Source organism: Haliaeetus albicilla, chromosome 14 (genome assembly GCF_947461875.1).
Source record: "Haliaeetus albicilla chromosome 14, bHalAlb1.1, whole genome shotgun sequence".
In the NCBI taxonomy this organism is placed as follows: domain Eukaryota; kingdom Metazoa; phylum Chordata; class Aves; order Accipitriformes; family Accipitridae; genus Haliaeetus; species Haliaeetus albicilla.
Window position 1 is genome coordinate 7452100 of NC_091496.1, and position 23677 is coordinate 7475776.

Sequence of the window (23677 nt, forward strand, 5' to 3'; positions counted from 1 at the left end):
GTTTAGCATTTTAACATGACCAGCTTTCTCCCAAGTTCAATTTATAGGAAATAACTTCAGACTTCTTCCTGCAGCCAGAGGTTTTGGAGGGAGGTCAATCCTCTTAATTCAGATATTTGATTGTACAAGCTCTTAATATTCCTGTCTTTATAATTTAAAGGAAGGCTGTAGCTCTCACTTTAAAACAGATTAATCTTATTTAGAAGTTCCTATAATAAAATATGATATCTGGTAATTGGGAAGTGGATTCATCTACAAATTACTTTCAGAGTTTATCTAAGGACGTGCTGAATTTAGATCAAACTAACCTTCTCCGGTGGTATTTTGGGGCAAAGATTAGCTCTTTTTCTCTTTCTTTTCTTTGCAAGTCTTTGTCAGTACCATATCAGTTGTTAAAATGACTCATAAAATATGGTATATGAGGAACACCTGCTGTGAATTTCTGTTAGCACAAACATACCATGATGGCAAAAATAGGGCTATAATAAGGCTTTTTATGTTCTCAAAATATCAAGATAAGTGCAAGTTTCAAATTGTGATCCCCCAAAATGAAACTCTGGGAAAGAATCCACTCTACAAAAATACAACCCTTGAAAACATCTATAACAATTATTTATTGTAATTATGTGTTATTCAGATACCAAAATAGTACTTGCTGTAGTTGGGAAAAGCAGATCTGGGCTCCGAGTCTCTAATCGAAGTAACACAGCAGCAGATAACAAGAGATGGCAGCAGATGACGTCCATAGAAGTCCGGGATGTACAAAAGGACTGAAGGGCTTGGGCTGCTCTACTTGGTACAGAGCCACCTCATTAATGCTTTTTGAATTAACCAGCTTGAAGAACCAGAGTTCTTTTAGACGGGTTTTAAACAAGTTTAAGTTTTAAATGGGTGGGTTTCTTGGCCTTACTAAATAGGAGTAAGTGGGAGCCTGAGGTGAGTTAGCAGAAATTGTTAGGAAATAATTGTCTTTCCCTTAATACCAGCTCTACCAACCCCTCAGCAGATCAGAAGTGCACTAGTAAAAATCAAGAGTAACTCCAAACCAAGGGCAGACCGTGGCATATAACTGTCTCACGTGGTGCCTGAAAACAGTGTCAGCATTGTTATGGCCAGTTAATGCACTGGACTTACAAGGTATCGTGAGAAAGAAGCATAAATGGTACGACTTCATAATTATTTTTACAAACAGGATTATTTCCCTTTTTGCCTCAGTCCCAGCTGGCTCACAGCTGTGGATGCAGCTTATAGATCTTCTCATGGCCATTGTGTCCTATGGATAAAGCCATCACTGCGTGGCTTCATGAGTGGGCTGGGGAGCCAGAAAGTGCTTCAACCTCCGCTTGAAGCTGAACGGCAACCTCAGAGTAGGGTGAAGGCGACGTCAGTCCCCGGCGCTTCTTCGTCCCATCTTTCCCCAGAGCAGGAGGTTATGGTGATGGAAGGTGGGAAGACAGATGCTGGTGCTGCTGCACTGCAATTGCTCCTCCTTACAAATCCAAGCTTGGACGCGTCCCAAAGAGTTTGATGATGCTGTGTGGCCACAACGGCTTCTCGTCATTTCTTGGAGCGCGCAGCGGGCTGATAGACGAAACGTGTTGCATGCGGGTGGGCATTTGTACCAGCTTCTGGGCAAAAGTCTACACCAGGGCTATGTTGAAACGTTGGGTATCCGTCACTTTTACAGATGAAGACCCCGAGGTCCGGGTGGTGCAATGGCACCCCGTTACCACCAAGCTGTCAGAGCGCCAGCAGATGCTGGACCTTTTTGCAAGCCCAAATATTAAGAAGGGGAAGAAGTGTGCTCTCACAGCACCTAGCAAGAGCTTTGCTGTATAGCAGCGTTCATTCAAAACATATGGATGGAGGACTATGCTGTAGCAGATGGAGGTTGTTTGGGCTCTCCAACCCAGCTGACATTGGTATAAAGTCACAGGGCTTTGTGGAGTGATTCTTGTTTTCTCTCAGCATAAACAAGTTGCTGCGCTTAGTGCTGTAGCATTTTTTCCTAATCAGCTCTAGCTAAAACATCCTTGCTGCAAGTCTGTTAACTGTAAAGGCATTTCCTCTCTCCTAACAGTTTATTTCCAGTGGAGAAGATACAAAAATTCTTTAATACCTACTGTTGTCCTTTTTCCTTTTTTGAATGCTGTATAAAAAATATTCATTACACTACCTGTATTTACCATATTTACCTGCCTTCAAATGAATCCTTCCATTTTATCACTCTGAAGTGAAAATGTGTCAGACACATCTCACAAGTAAAAGACGAGCCTTAGTTCTTATTTGAGGTGCCAAAGGAGCAGTTTGTTATCCCAGGAAATTTGCTCAAAGCTCAAGGTGTCAGCTTCTTCCATTAGTTGCCATACAGGAGTCTGGAGAGGATCTCCATATAGGTTGTAAGAGCAACTCTTTAGGATTTAGGGGAACCAGATTACATTAGTGTATGATCTAACTAAGGATTGTATTAAATGCAGTGCATCAGCCAACAGATGTTACTGGACTTACACATTCAAAACCCATTTTGCTTGTTCCCCTTTCTAGCCCGAGAACCTGCTTTACTACAGCCAGGATGAAGAGTCAAAAATCATGATCAGTGACTTTGGATTGTCAAAGATGGAGGGTAAAGGAGATGTGATGTCCACAGCCTGCGGGACCCCTGGCTATGTCGGTAAGAGGCTTGGTTATACTGTCCATCCACTCTTCCCAGCTGCAATACAGGCAGATAGTGAAAAGGGAATAATACTTGTTCCCAGTGCCACTGCATAGTGCACAGGAGATTTTACAGATGTTCCTTAGAAACAGGGATTTCAGAAGCTGCTGGTGCTCTGCCTTGTATGCTCTTCTCCTTTGGGTCCTCATCCTGCAATCCAGCTCAGGGTTTGTGGGATTCACTTTCATAATTTTAGTCCTTTGCACAATGAGTTTTCTCAAAGACACTAATTAGCTAAATTAGGAGCACGTGAAGAATATCCTCAAATGCATCGATTCTGCAAGCACCTATAAAGCCAAGAAGCTTTACTTAATGTAACATATTATTTTAATCATAAAGGATAGCATTTGCGAGATTCCCCTGAGAGAAGACAGTAAAATGAAAGAGCTACGTTTATTCAGGCATGTTCAGTCACCCTCTGTTACAGCCATGTTAAGTTACTGACTCCTAGATGTCAGTAAGCAAAAGCTCTTTAGATCCTCAGGCCTTCCTGGACGGTATCAAACTGTTTCCTATCATTATTCTTTGGTCTTCTGTCCATTCAGTAGTGATTGTACCAGGCTATTGATTAGCAGTGTGTTTACCAGCATCCTTTTAAAAAAGTTAAAGTAACTGAATGTGAGGATTATATGGCAGGTGATGACAGGGTCTGTTTGAGGAAACACTATTTAAAAGGCTTACTTCATGCATGAGGTGGATCCAGAAAGCCTGTGCTTCCTACAATACCTACCTAGCCAGCTGAGATGGTAAAATTAATAATTAATCTCTGGGGTATCCATGAAATACATGAAACTAAAATGACAGTGGCTTCCCCAGGGATAAATTTGTCTCAGATCTTTCCAGCAGGAAAGACTTGATGTCTTCCAGCAGTCAGAGGCTCCTTTTGCTTCACAGCTGCCACCTTACCTGTTTTCATAGCTCTGATGATACCGTGGTGTGAGAGCTCAAACAGGTTATGCGGTTATGACACAGTGATCCAGATTTATCCCAGGAATACCTTTTTCTGGGCATTTATCTTCACGCTGCACAGACATACTCTATCCTGATAACATCAGGAAAAGGAATAGGTTTCTCTGGTTTCCCATTGTGAAGCCATCAGCCCATCTTTTTTTTATTTTAAGACGTATGAGTCAGGATGCACTCTGTACAGCCTGAATAGCTGTCTTCTGTAATCAGTCACACCAGGCTGGAAATCTTCTTCTGAAGCACTAGCAGGAATTGAACTGAGATGGCAATTTTCATAATTTTTGCTGTCAGCTTTTCTGTCCTTAATTAACATGTTTTATTTTGTTCCGAAATGGGCACTGACTAGAATAAGTCTGTGAGACACAGGGAAGCTCAGATGATGTTTGCCGAAGCGCTGATGGAAAAGAGGGAGTGGGACTCTGCTTGGGCACTGAGTGATCTCATATGGCCTCTCAGCATAAGAAAACTTGCTATTTTGGAGAGGAAGCTCTCAGAGCATGTGACACAAATTGTAGTGCTTTCAGAGATGTTTGAGAGCTCTCATTACTCATGGTCTGGGCGCTGATAGCTACACAAGTGCCTCCAGGCCTGTTGTTACCTTACTGAACGCAGGATTTACTCATCACAGTTCAAGAGGTCACGGCCTCTTATTTCTCAAGTGCTGACAGGAGTTTTTTCTCCTCTCTCACAATGAAAACCTCTTCAAATATTTGTTGTATTTCTTTTTTGCACAGGAGACAGCTCCTCTTTAGTGCTGCTTTTTTTTTTCTTTTTAATATAATTGGTTGCCCAGACAACATTTTCCAAGCACAGAAAATTTTTGTTGTCAGTCACTGTGGTGATACCCACAAATGGGCCTCCGTGAGCGTTATACCTGATGATGTGGCTTCTGCATATGTGGTCTGCAATTTGTCCACATCTGAAAGCTTTCGTGCCTTCCAGCGTCACTCCAATTTGCAGCACCTGCCTAATGCCCTCAAATAAATGTAAGAGTCCTTCCTCCTAATGGCACAACATGAATATGTGTCCTCATCTGGACTGGGGCAGACACATGCCACAGGGATCCATCACTTGCAATACACTTCCCAGTGCTTTTCTTTAAAGATATGTAGAACACCTCATTTTCTAAGATTTTATGAGGAATTAATTATTTTTGTCAGTTTAACCACTTTGCTTTTAAATTAATGGAAAAAAATTAGGCATATATCACATGTCAAAGGCACCCAGGGCTCTGTTGAGAAGTCATTAGCATCTGTCACAATTTATACTTCATCTCCAGAAATGGATCTAGTTGGATCCCTCTATGCAAAGTGCTGGATAAGCTTCTCACTTGGTAGCAGACCTGATCTTAACTCATGTCTGCTGCCCAAGTATTTGCAAGTGTGCAAGCCCCCCTGTCATTTCTATCTAATTTCCCTGATTAGAATATACTTTCAACTCTTTGTGTTTTCTTAGTTTCATCTCCAAAGAATGGTGGCACCCGAGACACTAAATTCCTGTTTATGTGGTTCAGAAATTCATTGAATAAGGGAGGGTGTAATTACACTTAAACTGTTTAAAAATATCAGTTTTCTTTCTGAAAATCAAAGTATTGCTTATCAAATTAGAGTATATCTAAAACGTTCATAACAAGTAGTGCATTAGCACATTAGCTTTTAAGGCTCTGCCTTACAGATAAAATCACTGTCAACCATTCAGAGATCTTATCCCTTCAGGAGTTTTGTCAGAGGTTTTGGTCCTATAGTGAAAAGATGACAGGATAATTTAACCCAGTTAGCTGAGCCACTTTTGTAAAGATGCAAATCTAAATGTTTACTTACTGAAGAGGAGGTCTGATAATACTACCTCTTCTAATGAAAAGGTCTTCCATTTTCTCATCTGCTTACTGCTCTTATCTCTCCATTTGTTACGGAAGGAGTCTAGGCGATGAGCTGGGACTAGATGCCCAACTTTTAGATAGCACCTAAATTGGGTAAAATGAGGCAGCTTGTGTGGCTCATTTCATTGCAAATTAGGCGTGTGGACTGACTTGCATGGATCGCACCCCATCGTCTAAACTGGAGAAGTGGTGTTTTCAAAATCCTGAATTATCTGAGTGATTGTGGGCAAGATCTGCATAAGCCATTAGTGATTTATCATTTTAAAGCATATATTCAGGCTGCTCAGCTTGAGACCATTTATAAGAACTTGATTTTGATGAAGGAGGTGTTCAAAACTGCCTGAAAATGAGTCATCCTTGAGGTGCGTCAAGTTGGGCACTCACCAGGAGGTGACTCCAGTCACTCAGCAAATTCCTCTAAAGAGATTCTGGCTGTTTGAGAATTAGGTCTCACTGACTGACTTTCCATGAGAGCTGGTCTCTCAAAAGCTTTGGTTACTTCTGCAGGTAGGACTTAGACTTGCAAGACACTTAGGAGCATTGAAAAGTTTGGAAAAAATGTTAGAAAGCCTGTCTCGGGAAATCTGATCTCCTTTTGCAGAAATGCTGAATTATGAACTGTATTTGTGGCTGGCTAATATCTTAATCCTACTGATATTTAAAATTCTTGCTCTGAGTCCCAACCCAACTTCAAGTAAAATTTTCTTGTATTTCCCTGTTGTAGGTATTGGGCTGGACCCTGGATATGTGGTTAGTCCCCGTACACCCCACCTCACCTACTGGTTTTGTTTTCTGTAGTGCTTTTATGAAAGGTCATTTCACAACTTTCAGCTTGGTCAGAAATCCAGTAGTAATTTCAGATCGTATCAAAGCCATGCGTTTCTCTTAGCCCTGCGCAAGGCCAAAGCATTTAAGTAAGCAACAGATTTCCATCTTGAATTTTGACTTACTCAGTATCCTTTGAGTCAAAGGTTTGAAAATATTCAATAAGCCTCTGGAATATCCTTATTAGCAAAAAGCAACCCCAGGAGTTGTTTAGGTGGTAACATGAATAATAAAGTAAAAATAAAGCATGGGCACTGCTCTCACCAGGGTTTGCTCAGGCATAAGCTCATGACAGTTCAGCTCCGTTGCTGTATCCTGAAATGGAGTTTGCTTGTGTGTGGTTGTAGCTGCATTGTGTTCCATGAGAGCTATCTAAATCTGACTCAGCAACATGAAACAGGGACAGCAGGAGCACAAGCAGCCAGCAACACTGCACCGAAATCCTGCTGTCCTTCAGAAACAGCCCCAAAATTCAAAATCTTGGCCGATCAGGACAAGATGAACACTGGAGGACTGTGTGAAAGAGGGAAAGAAGTTATTTTCGTCCCAGGAGTCAGTGGAAGAGGGACTCTGGTCTTGTGGTGAAGCTGCTTCATATGCCTCCTAGCCTGTTTGCACCGTGAGGAAGACACTTTGAATGGCAGCAGAGCAGCTCACACTGCTCTTGCACCGTCTTTGCCCTCAGGAGAGGGACTGGGTTGGTCCTTCGTGCATCCAACCATCTTCTCAATGGTGCAGGGTTGTTCCTCTCTGTCCATCTTTTTGAGGTGGTACCTGCAAGAGGCCTAAGCAAAGGGGCTGGCACCATCTCCCTTTGGTGTCCCTTACAAACTCTGCCTGTTTCTCACCTTCCCTCTCGGATTTCATGGCCATGTGGTACCTGTGCAGCCCATTCATGTTTCCCCTTCTTTACTTGTAGGACTTGCCTACGTGATGGAAACTGGCACTAAAATAGTTACCAGCTGAACTACTAGTCCTGGCTTGCACCAGGCCCATTTGCTTGGCCAGCTGAGCTATGTCCCTGCCCAATATAAGCAGGTCCCTGGTCATTTTAACCCTATTTACATCTTTCTATTCCTCCCACATTTTCAGCAGCCTGCTGATTTGTCACTCCTATGGGGATCTTCAAAACCACCACCCTTTGTTCAAATGCCTCATTCCTTCTGGCATGCAGCTTGTGGGAAGCCATATAAACCACAGAAAATAGAATTAGACCGAGTTCTTGTGGGACAGAAAAATCTGCTGGGAGTAGTACCATCATGGGAGTGAAGGAGAATCATTTTTAAGTATGAGGCTGGTATGAAGAACAGGCACCCTCATGACCTGTGCAGTTTGTTCAACAGGCTTAAAGTATCAGAGCAATCGCCATCATTTGAGCTCTTTGCAAGGACGTGGATTGCTGTTTTTGGCATCCAGCAGCTGCATTTTTAGGGAGCTTATTAGCATAGCTGTGCTCACTGGAGGTAATGGCATAATGCTCTGAAAGGTTTCCAAACATTCCTGTTCTGTTCCTGTTCTTAAAAACCTCCATTTGAAACAACTCTTAATTTTTTCTCTTATTAAAAGCAAAACATAACTAAATAAAAAAAACCCCTTAACTGTAAAACAGCAGCTCAACTGGCCTGGGAAGCACGTCTTCATGTACCTGCAGGTGGGATGAGGTCCTGGGACCATTACCCAACATTTTACCTGCCACATGTTGCTGGTAGCAATGCTGATTTAGCCTGAAACAGTTCCTGGATGTGGAGAAAGGGTCCAGGTTTGCTTCATCAACTTTCCTGTCTCTGGATGACTGTTGTGTAGCATTTGAGCTCACAGTGATTCCCTGGGGAGGTGCGATACTGGAAGCCTTTGCTCAGCTGGCATTTCCCCAGCGCCAGAAATGGGAGCTTTGACTTTCCCCATCTCCTTACTGCTGTTTTGTCTCCTCAGCTGTCTGTGTTGATCCTTTAAGGCCGTCAGCTCTTGGATTTTTTTCATTGCGTCTCCTGCTTTTGCCTCTTGGCACTGATCTACCGTCATTTCTGAGAGCTCCTCTGACTTGTTTTTCAGCTCATTAAGTATTTCCGTCTTTTCCATATATCAGAGACAGATGATGCTTAGCTATGTTCTCCTGTTCCTGTTGCATGTCTGCTCTTTGGAACAAAAATCAAAAGCAGCCATTTGGCCTTCAAATAATTATTTAAACCTCCTGCCTTTCTTCATTAAAGTTTACCAAAGAGAAGGTAATAGCCTCACGTTTGCTTTGGGCTTGATCCCATGGTGTTCTTACCTGCTTCACAGCCACCATCCGCAGCAGCAACTGACTGTTATCAGTGCCCTTCACTCCTTTAAAATGAAGAGAAATACCCCAGCACAGCTTTGATGTTTTAAGAGGGAGAATCTTTATATAGTTCACATCCCCTCGTCTCAGATTTGTTTTTTGTTATGTTAATGTGGTATATCTGTATAATGTCAGGAGCTCACTAGGATCTGTGGTGCTCAGGAGCCATTTGCATAATATTTTCTGTGGAGGTTATAAGATGTATAATGTTTACCAATCTTGAAAATGAGGCAAACAGGAGCAGACAGTCAGATATGTGAATAAAATATTGGGAATTTGGGAGAGTTGGAAGAGTCTAATCGCCTAAAGACAGGGGAAAATTAACTCCCTTTTTCTGCATATTTTGTCACAAAATTCAGTCACAAGGCATGGAACAAAAAAGAAAGCTGACTCTCACAAACCCTATTTCATAGAATGAAAGAATCACAGAATGGTTTGGGTTGGGAGGGACCTTAAAGACCATCTAGTTCCACCCCCCCTGCCATGGGCAGGGACACCTTCCACCAGACCAGGTTGCTCAAAGCCCCATCCAACCTGGCCTTGAACACTGCCAGGGATGGGGCATCCACAGCTTCTCTGGGCAACCTGTGCCAGTGCCTCACCACCCTCACAGTGAAAAACTTCCTTACATCTAATCTAAATCTGCCCTCTTTCGGTTTAAAAACATTACCCCTCATCCTATCACTACATTCCCTTGTAAAAAGTCCCTCTCCAGCTTTCCTGTAGTCCCCCTTTAGGTACTGGCAGGCTGCTATAAGGTGTCCCCAGAGCCTTCTCTTCTCCAGGCTGAACAACCCCAACTCTCTCAGCCTGTCCTCACAGGAGAGGTGCTCCAGCCCTCTCTCTGATCATCTTCATGTCCACTTGATGCACATTTTGAAAAAAGGTTCTTTTTAGAGGAAAACTTGGAGGCAAGTTTTGGTGAATCAGGAAGAAAAGAGTCAGATTGAGGGACACAAGAGCTGTCTGAGAAGGTTGTCTTGAGCAACTTTGAGAAACAACTGTTTTATAGAAGATAAACGTAAATTTGCCACACTGTCCCAGCTTGCCAGGCTATCTGGGAGGCAGTGGCAGACCAAATAGGATGGCTTTCCAGTGCTCTATTCTTTTATCCCAAGTTTGTCTTCAAATTCACCCCCACCAGACTGACCAGCACCAAGCTGACACACAGACCCTGACCCAGCCATTGAAAAAGGAGTAGTATTTTGGACACCAGCTATAGATGCCTTTTACATTTCCACAGCTCTGTCCCCTATTGTAGTAAGAACATTTTAACCTTGATAGACTACAACAGTGTGCCCATGTCCTGGAAGGAGTCAGGGGCTTCTCAGAATTGGGGTGCGGGTTTCTGTGAAGCACCTAGGGCCAGGGTAGGAGCTGTTCATGTAGGTATGGTGGAAAGAAACCTCCTTTGGCACATAGTGGATAGGTGTTGGAGTATTCACACATTACAACAGTGTATTAGGATTAACAATATATGAACAGAACCATCTTTTTAATTTCTTATACATGCAGTGGTCCCAGTTTGATGGATGACTTGAAGACTGGGGTAATATTTACCCTGTGCTACAGATTAGGGCATATCCCAATCTTCAAGAGTCTTTATAATCTGGCGACCAGCTATATTTTTACCCACATTCCCCTGGATTTTCTTCCTTTTTACAATGTGTCCCCAGTGTGACTTGACCCTTTCCATCATTCTGCTGCTTGTGGAAATGCAATCTGGATGCCGTCATCTGCCTCATGCACTGTCTTCCTTTCAATCCCTTCTATAAGGTCTCATGCCCAAGCACCAGAAAGTCTTTTCTGTTTCTCATTATTGCTTCCTGTTCCCTTCCTTGCTGGCAGTTTTGACCTTAGTTTTGTTGACTTGTCTAGCTTAAGAAGATAACTCTTTGAAGAGTCCTTACCAGTACACCAAAGCAGTTGTAGCAACTAAACGTGAAGCTCAAGTGTCAATACATTTATTTGCTTCACAATTTTTTTTGCGTTTCTTCAAGTAACTAACTGCTTTGATGTTGGTAAGACTCCTGTCAGAGGAAGGTGTAACCCTAAAGAAATATTGTTGCTGGGACTTGCCCCTTCATGGGTTTTTTGCAGCATTTGAACTCCAAAGTACTCAGAGGAAATACTGTGCTTTTTAAAACGCGGTGTGGCAAGTCTGCTTTAGGAATGCCACAATCAGTGATTTCTTGCATTACTGTGGACATTTTGCTTTGAGAAAAGCAAAAGCTTCTTTACATGAAAAAGATTAAAGTCACAGGGTTTTAAAATTTAGGTTTAAGCATTTGCATTGAAAGGTCCTAACAGGCAAAACTTAATACTCCAGGCTCCCAAACAAAAAAAAGTACTTTTTAAACTTTCACTGGTGTTAAGATAGGAAAGCAGACCCATGAAGAGTTTCAATAGATGCCCAGGCTCTCACTTCTAGCAAAATTCAGACCATGGTGGCTATAGAGGCAGAAGGATCAGTTGCTTTGTCCATGTGTCCCATTCCTGCTACTTTTCGTTTCTCCCTCTGAGGAGTCTGCGTTCTCAGAGGCAGAAGGACAAATGTCTCCCTGTGACTCCAACATCCAGCAGGCTTTGGAAGGCAGCAGCTGAGAGGTGTGGGGACAGCTCTCCTTCCTCTCCTGCAGATGTACCTTATCACCTCCCTGACACGCTGCGCTTTCTGAGTTGCCTCTTGCAGCCCCCGGGTTGGCAGCGTGATGTGGTGGAGCCGTGAGGCTGTCAGGGTGAACGTGCATCTCAGCACCGGTGCAAAGCTCGGCCTCGTTTTCCTCCAAGTCTCCTGAAGTTCCTCTGACAGGGAGGTGATACCCCTCTGCCTCTTATGCATTTTTCTGTGCTTGGTTTTGTTTTCTGTCCTTGGAGTCAGAAAAAGCGGCATTTGCTCCACTTTAGGAGTCATCCTTCTTTGTGAGAATATGAGCTTCAAAAACATCAGGATATTTGCAAATGCAAGGGCTGTATGTGAAGGGCAACACAAGGTCTGAGGGAAATTCAAGTTTCAGGGTCCTACCTCTTGACACATTCAAATGTTTGGTCTTGTAACATGTGCTTGTTTGGCGTTTTATTTTCAGCTCCTGAAGTGCTGGCCCAGAAACCCTACAGCAAAGCCGTGGACTGCTGGTCCATCGGGGTCATTGCGTATATCCTGTGAGTATCTGTTGGGTTTTCAATCCAGGCAGCTTGGGGACCTGCAACATGCTCTCCCACCATATAGTTACCCACTTAGTCTGGGCCAAAAAATTAGTCTCTGATACTTGTGACCCAGGATAACATGAACCCTGGACACCTCCTAGTTGCACAAAGGCTGAAATTTGGGCAGAAGTGGTAGGAATGAACCCGGACCCCTTAAAAGCCCAAATCTTTGCTCCCACCTGAACTACAGTGTGTGCAATAGTATGGATTTGTCCAGGCTGTGACGTTACTGAAGTTATTACATCCCCTGCTCAGATTAGCTTTGACAAGAAACAAATCTGGCCATGTCCACAGAGCACAGCATCATGCCCACAGGCGTATCCTGAAGGGCCACCTCTCTCAAGGCACCACTTTATTGGCTTTTTCTTCCCTGGGGAGGGCACAGAGGGAGATAAGCAGGGAAGAACTTTTCATGTCCTGTAGTGAATTATTCTCATTAAAATGTAATACAAAGTATTGAGATTTTTACTAAAAATGAGGGATCATTTTCCTTAACACATCCAACCATCAGGTCCCATAGGAGAGGATGAGCTGATTTGTGCCCTGTCAGTTCTGTCACTCTTCTATCAAGCCATTAACCCTCTGCATTCTTGGCTGAGATTTGCTCCTCTAATGGGGCTAATTGCTGCTCAAAGGAGTGGGGATTGGTTACCTGAGAAAGCTACAGGACCAGGACTTCTGTGCATTCTCCGAAGTGGCAGATAGATCTCAGAACTCATATGTTTATAAAGATGTAGTGCCTGTCCTCATTCAGTACCTGCCACCCTTCTTCAAAAAGGCTTAGTGGGATAATTTAGATTGGAGGGAACCTCAGGGAGTCCTGTCCTTGAGGTCAGACTAGGTTGCCTAGCGCTTTATCCATTTGGGTCTTGAAATCCTCCAAAGACGGAGACTGCACAAGGTCTGTGGGCAACCTGTTCCACTGCTTGACTGTCCTCATGGGGAAAAGGTTTTCCCTTATATTCAGACTTGTCTCCATGAAAGGGGCAGCCAGTACTCCAGATGTGGGTGCACCTTCAGTGCTTGAACTGTGGAAGTAGGTAAGCCACCTCTTGCACAGCGACAACACTTGGAAGGATTGGGAAGGTGTCCTGGCCACTGTGGTCGCAGGGATACCCTGGTGCCAGGGGTCATTAGTGCTGTCCAGAGAAGGGCATCCGTAACATTTCTGGCACCATTGTCTGAATCCAGCTCTGTGTGCATGAGTATATGAAATCACTGCTAATATTTGGATTGAGAAGGAAATGCAGAATTCGTTGTCCGTGAACCTGTAGGAAGACTCCCTCTAGCTTAGGGGCCTGTCTTGATGGGGTAGTCTGTGCTCAGGGCTCGGATCTGTGAGTCCATGCATGTCTTTCAAATAACAATTGTATAGGTTGCATCTGCACAGCCTAGCAGGCTTTGAAGCAGGAGCTATTTGTGTGGGTCTTCGAGAGGAGGTCAGGCTTTCGCCATGGGCTGTCTCAGGGTGACCACACAGAGCACAACAAGCCTGTTCCTTTTGTGCAAGAGAGCACAGAGCTGCTGTGTAGCTGTTGACTGCCACAGAAACAAATGTCTTTTCATGCCAGTGTTACCAGTGCTTTCTCTTTTTTTTATTTTCCCTTTTACACAACTGTCACAGTTATACAAGACTGAAGGAAAAAGCAGCTCCAATGAGGCACAGCATTAAAGCATTCCTACTTTGTTCCCTTTCTCCTTATGCAAACATTTCATGGCTTGTCAACACGAATAACTTTTTGATGGTGTAGTAGAACTATTTTTGCCAGGACAAACCTCACTGCTGTATTATCCACTCTGTGCAGTGTTCATTCTTTACATTCTCATTTAGTCTTGAGCAGAAGTTATATGTTACCCAAAATAGCTTTTTCATATTAAGATAGTATAGGAAGGTTTTATTTATTTGCATGTATGTTTATTTATTTGAAAACAAAGCCTTGCCTAAAAACGTTAACTTTATAACTGGCTTTCCAATCTGCATGAATATTTGAAAACCTGTTGACTACAAAACTTTGCAGGGGGATGGATTTATCTTGGAGCAACCATCAATAGCAAGATGCAAAAAACTTTTGCATAACAAAGCAAAAATCAGCAGTGCTGATTCTGACTTTGTGGCAAAGCCCAGCGGGACATGCTACAGCAGTGAGGAAGACAGCAGACATGCCAAAATACCTCAGAGGCTGCTTCACACATCATTCCCTAGTGCACTTTTAGTTGAGGATGATGTGTGCTGACCCAAACTTACCATTTTCCACAAGCAAACCTGAGCATGGAAGGCCTAGAGGTTGGGTTTTTTGATGTTTTCGGCCCTTGCCAGCCATGGCAGGACAGTCAGGTAGAGTCTTTTCTGTTGCTTTTGTTGTACTTTGCCGAGTACCAGCTTCAGAGAGTGGGAAGGAGGAGGATGCAATTGGAAGACAGCAGTACGCTGCCTCACTTACAGCTCGACCGCTGGCTAGGTTCAGTTTATTGTCAAATATCCACCATGAAAATATGTGTCCATCTGGCAGCCCACAGGAGGGCTGTGAACTGTTGCATCCTTGTTGCCTAGAGAGAAACTTGGCTCTGCTTTCCTCCAAGTTTTCAGTCCCATTCAACCATGGCTCATGCACCAAAGGTCTTTTTCGCTGGCAGACCTGTTGTTATTTCACTTGTTGCTTTTTTGTGTCTTGCTGAGGATTACGGGTGAGTAATGTGTCCTCCATACCCAGTTTATGAACACATCTTCAGTATGTTGAAGGTTACAATCTCATCCATAGTCCTTCTCCCTTCCTAAGCAAGGCTGCTCTTTCTGCAAGGTTCAGCTCAGTTGTTTCCTGCTCTGTTTTCACAATCAGCACGTGCTGGGCTTGTCAAACAAGGCATACACACTCCTCGAATCTAAATTCCCCATTTGCTGTATGGGGAATTCCCAGCCCTGAAGGCTTAAATCAGTTTAGTAAGACTGAGTCCCTATGAATTCCCATTTGCAGGACAAGGAAACCTTTTCAGGGTTTCTGTGCTTCATGTAATAAGGACTTGATTTGTATTACATACAGTCAAAATGAATGGCAATAATGCGTTGCCGTAGGAGCGCGGTAATGTGTTTGCCAGACTGTTACTGCTTGGGTGGGATTGGGTCTGAGGTCAAACCACCTCCTTGAATATTTCTGCATGTGAATGTGAACTACATCCTTCAGCTCCTGTAACAGTCAGCAGCACCCCAGGGCTCTCTTTGGTTACCCTAACGTAGGTGCTTGGTGCTGTTTCAGGCACGTACAGCATCCCGCCTGGTCGCAAGCTGCGGCTGCAGGACGGTCCAGCCCCCCGTAGCCCCCCGGCGTACCTGCCAGCTGGGGACAGGGGTCCTGTGCACTTGACAGCTTCTCCAGTGGCACTGGGCTCTGCCTGTGGGCACCTCAACCCACCTGGGTCAATGCAAGCAGTCATTTCACCGGGATGTGCCGTTCAGTTGCCTAAACTTCTGTGTTTAGTGCCACGCTGGGGTGTCTGGGACAGCCACGTGGATTTGGCACGCGTAACGCGCTGCAGAGACCTTCCTTCTGGAGTGGCAGATGGAGGCCAAGCGGGAGACCACGGACTGTGCCGAATAGCACCAGATGCCCATGCTGAGGCTGCGGGATCACACCCTGCTCTGAACTCAGACCCCTGCCTTCACAGTATGGATTCATCTGCTTTATGGTACATTTGCATCACTCTCCAGTCTCCGTTGACTCCATCTCTATGGACTGCAACGGGAGCTTAGAAACCCAGCCCACATCTCCTGTGTCCTAATCTTGAACTGGATCTCATCCTTGCTTCCAGGAATAGCCAGAAACTGCAAATATGGCCTCGCAAGAAAGTGGATGTCAGGGGTACAGTAGAGACAGAGAGGAAGAGGGGTCCTTCCCTAACCTGGAAGGAGGTAGCCCTGCTGCGGTGTCTGATACCACCAGTGATGGGCACAGCTTTAACACCGAGGTTTGCTGTCTCAGCACTGCCCCACCACCCGAGGTCGCAGAGCCAGCACGCTCACAGTGCAGCGTGGCGCTGAGATGCCGCAAGCACCAGCAGCATAGGCGCCCTGGTGCGATGCTGGTAGTTAATCCTGCCCTGAGCAGGAGTTATTAATTCCAATATACCACCACACTCATCTGGATATGCCATTTCCAGCTCCACAGTCAGCACAATTGGAGCTACTTGCACGTGCCCAAACCAGTCGGAGACGTATTTATGCACAGGGCAATCCAAGCACATTGTCCTGCATCACCTCCCCACCTCTCCCATGAATCCTCACAGCCACTCTGAATGGGCTGTTGTCATTTAAGAAGATGGAAACTCGGGAATCCAACACAGAAGCCAGGCATAAATTAAAGATGCTTTGAGCTATTATTACTGCAAGTGGTTTGAGTGCCTCCAGACACAAGCTCTTTCTCACATGAGAGCCTTCAGTTTATGACACTGGAAGAACAAACTGTTTCGGTGGCACTGACGCTGTAGACAAATATTTGTTTCTGTGATATGCAAGGTGAAGGATGTCTTAGGAAAAATACCTTTGTTTCAGCGCCAGTCTCTAATGCTTCTCGTTAATGACAGCCAGACTGCAGAGGCTGCACCAGCGGAGTTTTTATCAAAACCTGTTTTGCATGAGAAGTCATTATTCACACGAACTAATTTTAGCAGCCTGAAATTTCCTGTTATTCCAGTTGCAATATTTCTCAATTTGAAACACCCTCTCTGTTGAGCTCGGCTTTCTACTTATCACAAGGTAGTTTTGATAATGTGTTCAGCTTGAAAATATAGAGCATAAGAAGAGCAAGAGACTTCACTGTCTGGGTCACATGAGCGGTTACAAAAGCTTGGGGAGATAAAATACTGATCGCATGCATACCTGATATAGAGAAGAGTGAGTTAATTTATGCAAAAAATAGGAAATCATATTCCAAAGCTGGAAAAGGACCTGGGGCCACAGAATGCTCTGCCTCAGCCCCTGGTTAGTCATAGTCAACACCTCCTGTCTCTTCTGCACTAGGCTGAACACATTTTGCCCTGAATTTTCTTCTGATTCTGTTCATTGGTAGGACAAGAATTACTGGTTTGTTATTGCTATTTATAAACAATGAGTATCTGGAGATAGGTCTTGGATCATACTTTCACAATTTGCTGCTGAGTTGCTTTTGATTTTCAAGTAGATGTGCATGAATCATTGATGATGTTTGTATGGAAGGATTAACCAGGGACGGTACAAAGTATATTATGCCAGAAGAAGTTTCCACCATCATCCTGGAGTCACACATTGGGAAAAGCTGGTCAGTTATCTCACCTGCTCAGCATCACACACAAGGCTAAGCAAGAAAGTGAGGAATAACTTACTTGTTCAGTACTGGCAGGAGAATTAGTGGTGCAAAAATGTACATGGGCATGTTGGATTGCTCAGGATAACTCAATTAAAAACTGGGAAGACAACCCCGAATGATTGCTCCTCATTGCTTGCTTCTTAATTTATTTTTTATTCCCCATGCTAATATGTCCTTGTCCACAGTTTCATGAGGGCACCAGTGGCAGCCAGTATGAGGGTCCGTTCCCAAAATAAGATGTAATACATGCATTTATCTGTATAAATAGCACTTGGACAACTTCCCATACATCTCAGGTCTTTGAGCACTTACTGAACTCTTTGCTCTAATCTCACTATAAAATTGTTTGTAAAACTAACCCCAGTGCCTCTTGTGTTACAGGCTGTACACTCACTATGCAAATGGGTTATTTAGCCTTTAATATCACCCCCGATATGTAATGAGAGCTTGCAGGGGTTTGTTTTCTCTGCCTGGTGAGGAGAAGATGTTCCCGGTATTCCTCTTGTGCTCTCCTGATGGCTTCTAGAAATGACTTCTGGCAATATCTTTCTTTTGTATATCCACCTGTGTTTTTCTCATCTGCATCCCATTCTTTTCAAGGCAAGACTGGGAACAGGAGGTTAAGGGAATATCTGTTGCTGATGTGATAAGGTTGCTGAATAATTCTGAAGAGCTTTTATTTGGTGAAACTGCAAGAAAATGATGACAACTAACAGCTGCCTGAAGCTCCCCCAGGACAGTGCAGGATTTTTTCACATTGAAAACAGAGGGGTTATTTTTATATTTCTGCATATCTAAAGAAAAGCAGCAGAACCTCTGATAGTGAGGTCAATTTTTTCACACAGAAATGTCCCAGCAGATGGAAATGAAGTCGGTGGGATTTTGATTTTGTAAGAATTAAAGAAAAACTTATTATGGACTTTGGAAGGTGGCCCAGTTGCTGGAAGTCCAGCAAGATTTCCTCCAGCCATAAATTGCATGATAGCCTAACATACTGGGGCTTTCCCATCCCTTACTGCAAAGCCAGTAACGTTAAAACATTAAAGTAAGTAACATTAAAACTTCTATGTCTTCCTAAACTCTGATTTTAAGGGAAAGGACAGCAAGACTGCCTATATTTTGGCTCCAACCCCTCCCTGTGCCAGGATGCCCTGGTGTTCCCCTCCCACATGCCACCTCCTCCGTCCTAAGGAGCGTGCTCCCTTCCCACATGCTTTCTGGTGTAGGTCCTCAATGTTTTGCCTCCTGGAGGAGCATCCTTGGGTCCCCCAATGCAGGAGGTTCATCCCCATCCCTGGCCGAGCCAGGACCAGCCCTTGCCCTGCACTCAGCCCGCTCTTAGGCAGGGGGCTGATTTGGAGGGATGTGCCTGCCCGTAACCTGTAATAGTGGCTAACACTTCTCAAGCTCTCACTAGCAAGGGAAAAGCTGTGCCAAAAGAGGCTGTTTTCTGCCCTGTGCCCAGCTCCCAGCAGTCCCAGTATCCTCCTGCATGACGTTGGCTCTGCTCCCAGCCCTCCCAGCATCAGCCCTCGCAGCACCCACCCCTGTGATGGGCTTCAGTGACCTCCCAGACGCAGCAGTAGATACCCCAGACCCGTATAAATACCAAAGCCATGCAGAGGAGCAGGGGAAGAGCTGGATGTGTGTAGGAAAGGGATCGAAAGGCTCTGGAGAGGCTGGGGCTCTTGCTGGGGTTGATGTCTCTCTGCTCCCCCCTTTGCAGGGTTATAGCCCTCCAGCTCCCTGCTGCTCAGCAGTTTGCTCTTACCTTTTTGCCACAAGCATGTATAAATCACAGCAGCCCTAACTTGTGCTCTTGTACCTTTGCCAAGGTAATTAGTACAGTGCACATTTTAAGAGAGTTATTTCTCTCTCTGGAGCAGCCTGCCAGCACCTCGGCATGCACAGCGCTGTCTGCTTGCCCTAAAATGTTTTATCAGAGCAGTTTGGTTTTGTTTAAGGAAAGTGCTGAGGAAGGCAAGAAATTAATGAAGGGCTGTCAGGCTTCTTATATGGAGTCCAATGTGTTCCCCAGGGAAGGGGGACAGAGCAATGGCTCCAAGTGCCTTTGGAGGAGCAGTTTTCCTCCAGCCTGGATATCTCTACCCCAGTGGCCATCCTAACAGTTGCAGTGCTGGCGCTGTCAACTCCAGACTTTCCAAACCCCTCAGTAAAGCGCCCAAAATCTTGAGAGTTGTGACAAAAGAGGAGAAAGGTGAAAATCAGTTTGTGTGCATCCCCCCACAAGACTGTGGGATGTAAGCGCTGATATTTTTTACATTAAAGCAAGTTATATAAATGTCTTCATAGATACGTGTAAAGCTGGATCCTGGTTGTGGATCCAGTTCCTGCATTCAGTTACCAGATGTTTTTCCTCCATCATCTAGGTGCATAGTGGCTTTGGGGGATTTGCTTGAATGCACCATTTTTAATGACCCTTCTCATACACCGCTTCCACCACTGGGTTTCACGTAGGAGTTGATGCATTGAGCCCCATACACAAGCACGTGCCCCTTAAGTATGCAGTCCTGCTCCGAACATAAATGCTGGTCTGGCATGAGGTTATCGTACTTGGTTTTGATAATGGCAGTCATCCAGTGGGACACAAATGAGGACTGGCTCACGTGCTTTGCAAGATAAAGAGAGAGATTTCTGCTTCAGTTGAGCCACGGTGGATTCATTATAATGCTGCAAATTTCAGTAGAGTTCTTCCAGGTCAATATGGATCTGACGCAGATCAACATCTCACCCAGCATTTTGATTATTTATCATCAAGCACACTGGCTCTTCAGAGCTAACAAAACATTGCTCCTTTCACCCTCAAGTGTTGAGTTGGTTCAAATAACCTTCAGGGCAGCCGGCTGGCTTTGGGTTATAAATAACTTGAGTATTTCATTTCTTACAGTTTCTCCCCCCCCCGCCATTCTGCTGTTGCTACAGTGTAGTGTTTCAGCTAGATCTTTAGTCTGTTTAAAATGGCTGCCTATCTCCAATTAAATGCTTTACTGAGGTTGATTGACTCAGGGTTTAAGAAAAACTGTAGGATCATTTCAATATCAGCAAAGTATGTGAAAGAATAGTTTACACCATAGACTAGAGATAAGAGGAAAAAATTGGGACATCTCTATACAGACACGCTAGAGACAGGAAGGCCTGTTTAACTGTGAGCAGGATGGATTTCCTAAAACCTTGGACCAGCCTCAGAGGTAAATCTGACACTCTGCAACACTGGTATTAAAACCTGAGGAAGGGCTATCTTTGCCAGCATGTCTGCGCAGAGGCACAAACTACTGCATGCAGCACCGGCTGGTTATGAGGGATCTCTGACACACGAATTTTGTCACTGCATTTGCTTAATGCAGTGCCAGATGTGGTCTCTCCCATGCCCAGCATCTGCAGGGCTGGAGGAGCCCTGCCTCAGCAGAATGACTATCCTGCTGTCTGCAGCACTGGGAAGGTGCAGCCTGAGTGTTTTAGCTCAAACTGGGCAAATAACGTTCAATGTCCTGCTTGTCCTGGGGCTAGGTTTTCTGCGAAGTCTGATTATAAATGCTGAAAACCAGGACAGAACTGTTGTTAGCCTTAGGCAAGGTAGGCAATTTGATGTGGGCAGGAAAATTACTTGCAGAAGTGAGAGAGGGAGAGGTTCTCTGTGTGTCTCCGTAATAGCGGCAGGTCCATGTGCAGCCCGGGCAGGCTTTGCTGCAGAGGTAGAGTGACTCCCAGACATCGTCCTCGTTGTGCCTGGGGATGCAGAGCCTGCAGATGCGTCCTGCCCTCTGCCTGATAGCTCTGTGGGGCTCCTTGTCCTGCTTTCCACCAGCTCTTCCTCCCTGTTGCACTGGAGAAGAGGTCCGTGCAAGTGGCCGGTGGCTCCCAGTTGTACAACAAACCTTCCTATACGGTCTCTTGCACGATGTGGAGACCACAGGTTGTGCTCAAAGCCCGTCCTGATGCCATGCAGGTGGCTGGGTAGGTGTCATAACCTCTTGTGTGTCCCCAGTTCCCAAGGCTCTGCTGTGTGTGCATGTCTGCAAGAGCCACTGCACTGCTTCTCCGCCAGCCGGGAGAGAATAAAGCCAGTATAAGTAAATGGCTTGTGTAAGGTATTGGGTGAGAACAGTCCAGAAGAACAATCAGAGCAGTGAAGCCAGTATGGAGAAGACTCCTGGATGGGGAATGGTTGTGCTGAGGGATGAGGTGGAGTGGTGCTCTGTGGATGTGGGGTATAGCTCATGAAAGCTCCTCTTACCACATGTGTAGGAGAGGCTAGAAGAGCTCCTGGCTGTATAATAAAACAATTCCTCTGGCTAAACAGCCAAAAGCATGCAGAAGGAGGCCAGGATATCTGCAGGAGTCAGTGTAGGATCAACAGCACCAGGTTTCCATGTAGAATTCCTCTTTGTCTGGGATGGTGCCAATCTTCAGAAGCAGGTTTACACATCCTTGAACAAACTTCTGTCATGGTAGGGCTTTTCTGCTTGAAAACTTACTGGGGAAAGTCTGAAACAAGAGTCTCTCCTTCTCCCTCCTTCTTTCTCAACTTCTTGGCAGAGGCAGGTCCGAGGGTCACATCTCTCTTTTCTTGTTCTCCATTAGGCTCTGTGGGTATCCCCCTTTCTATGATGAAAATGACTCCAAACTCTTTGAGCAGATCCTTAAGGCGGAGTATGAGTTTGACTCTCCATATTGGGATGACATCTCCGAGTCTGGTAAGAAAGATGTATGCATGCCTGTTGCAGATATCCTCCTCTGGGTGTGAGAATGCACCCTGCATCATATGCAGATCTCTTTTTAACTGAAAACCATTGGGAACATGCATTTCTTTCAGCTCAAATAGTTGTGGGAGTTTATTTCTGCAGGAGAGCAAGTTAAGTACCATTTTGTCCAGCCACACAAAAAGCACTAAAACGTAGCTGGAACAGAAGATGAAGATAGCAGAAGACTATCCCAAGAAGACAAAACAGTTTAATTTCTCCATGATATCCAAATAAAAAGTGGATGGTTTATGTGTTATTAATAATAAGGTGGCAAACCAGTTTGACTCTGTTACTGACACTGCACTGCGGGTCTGAAGCAAGTCTGCAGTGTATACAGCAAAGAACCCAAGAACCATTAATTAATGGCTTCCAAATGATGCAGGTGAGCAGATTCAGAAACTGGGAGTACTGTCCGTGTGGTCAGATGCAGATAGCTGCCCATATGCTTCACCCAGTTTCCACCCAGTGCAGAAGACATATAACCCATAGTGCCTGCCTGTCCCTGCTCTAGTCAATGCCTAAAGGCGTCTGGCTCCAGCGTGGCTCATGGTCTGCCAGCGTCAGTGTCTATAGGTGACAGCAGGGGCATGTCAGCATTGCACCCTGCGTGTACCACTGATGTGCTGTGTAGTCCCCAAAAGGTCACACAAGCTCAGTGTCTGCACTGTCCAACCTGGGGGGAATGTCTGCCATTTCGTGCAGGAAAAGAAATGAATCCCAGGCATATTTTATCATACAAAAATATCCCGAGAAATGCAGTTTTGTGATTCATTAGTACTACTGATTAAAGCAGGGGAAATATAAAAATAAGTGTTTTATTTTAAAGATGATTATATATCCTGTTATCTCTGCATAGAACAACATTTCATGCTGCTTACATCTGTGGTCCAGATATCATTGTGATGGATTGCTTAAAAATATATGTGATGAGAAATTTTTTTAAGCCCATAAGGGTTTTTGGAGAAAATATGAAGGTCTGCTGGCAGACCCCTTTGCATTTTGGGGGAAAGTCCATGACCTAAATCAAATCAGCACAAAGATTTTCCTGCCATATTTGGCTTTGCTGTGGCTCCTTCACCTACTGTCTCCTGAAACTACTGGATGCATGCCATGCTGTGATCTCCCTTCCTTCCATTATAGTGTCGATCAAAAACACACTACCTCATGCTCAAGGGAGTCCATTTTCCTCGTTAACTTGTTTTTAAATACACAATGTATCCTCACAGCTGCCCATGTGTGTGATTGCTTGGAGTGAGCAATGAGAAGCTCCTCTTCCCGTGGCATCTGACCTCCTCCTTGCCTTTCCCACCCAGTCTACCAGCATCTCCAACAGATGTGGCCACATTCAGACCACTAAGATGGTCAGAGCCACTTAACTGACCAGGGAGCCAGGAGCTGGCAGGCTTGTACTCTGCTGACTCTGAATTTTATCCATCCCACTCCTAAATATACCTGCAGGAGTAGATGCCTTGAGCTTTTATCTGCCTTACTAAATAGTTTAGATTTGCTCCTAAGTCACTTTGGTTATATCTATACTAATAAATGACAAATGACCCAAGGCCATTTTCTCATGCTGTGGCCAGATGGCACTTGGTAGCCTCATCAATGGTGTTGGCTGATCATCCGGCAGCAGAACTGGGCATCAACGCTATTGCTTTAAATTAG

At 44.7% G+C, this 23677-nt stretch overlaps 1 protein-coding gene across 1 annotated transcript in view; it reads left to right on the plus strand.

Moving 5' to 3' along the window:
- The window catches only part of CAMK1D (calcium/calmodulin dependent protein kinase ID), a 231281-nt gene that overhangs the window by 184545 nt on the left and 23059 nt on the right, over positions 1–23677 (plus strand). The window contains exons 5-7 of the mRNA XM_069801611.1: positions 2545–2671; positions 11793–11868; positions 21852–21964. Of these exons, the coding sequence (XP_069657712.1) occupies positions 2545–2671; positions 11793–11868; positions 21852–21964 (316 nt within the window). The remainder of the gene's footprint in view (positions 1–2544; positions 2672–11792; positions 11869–21851; positions 21965–23677) is intronic.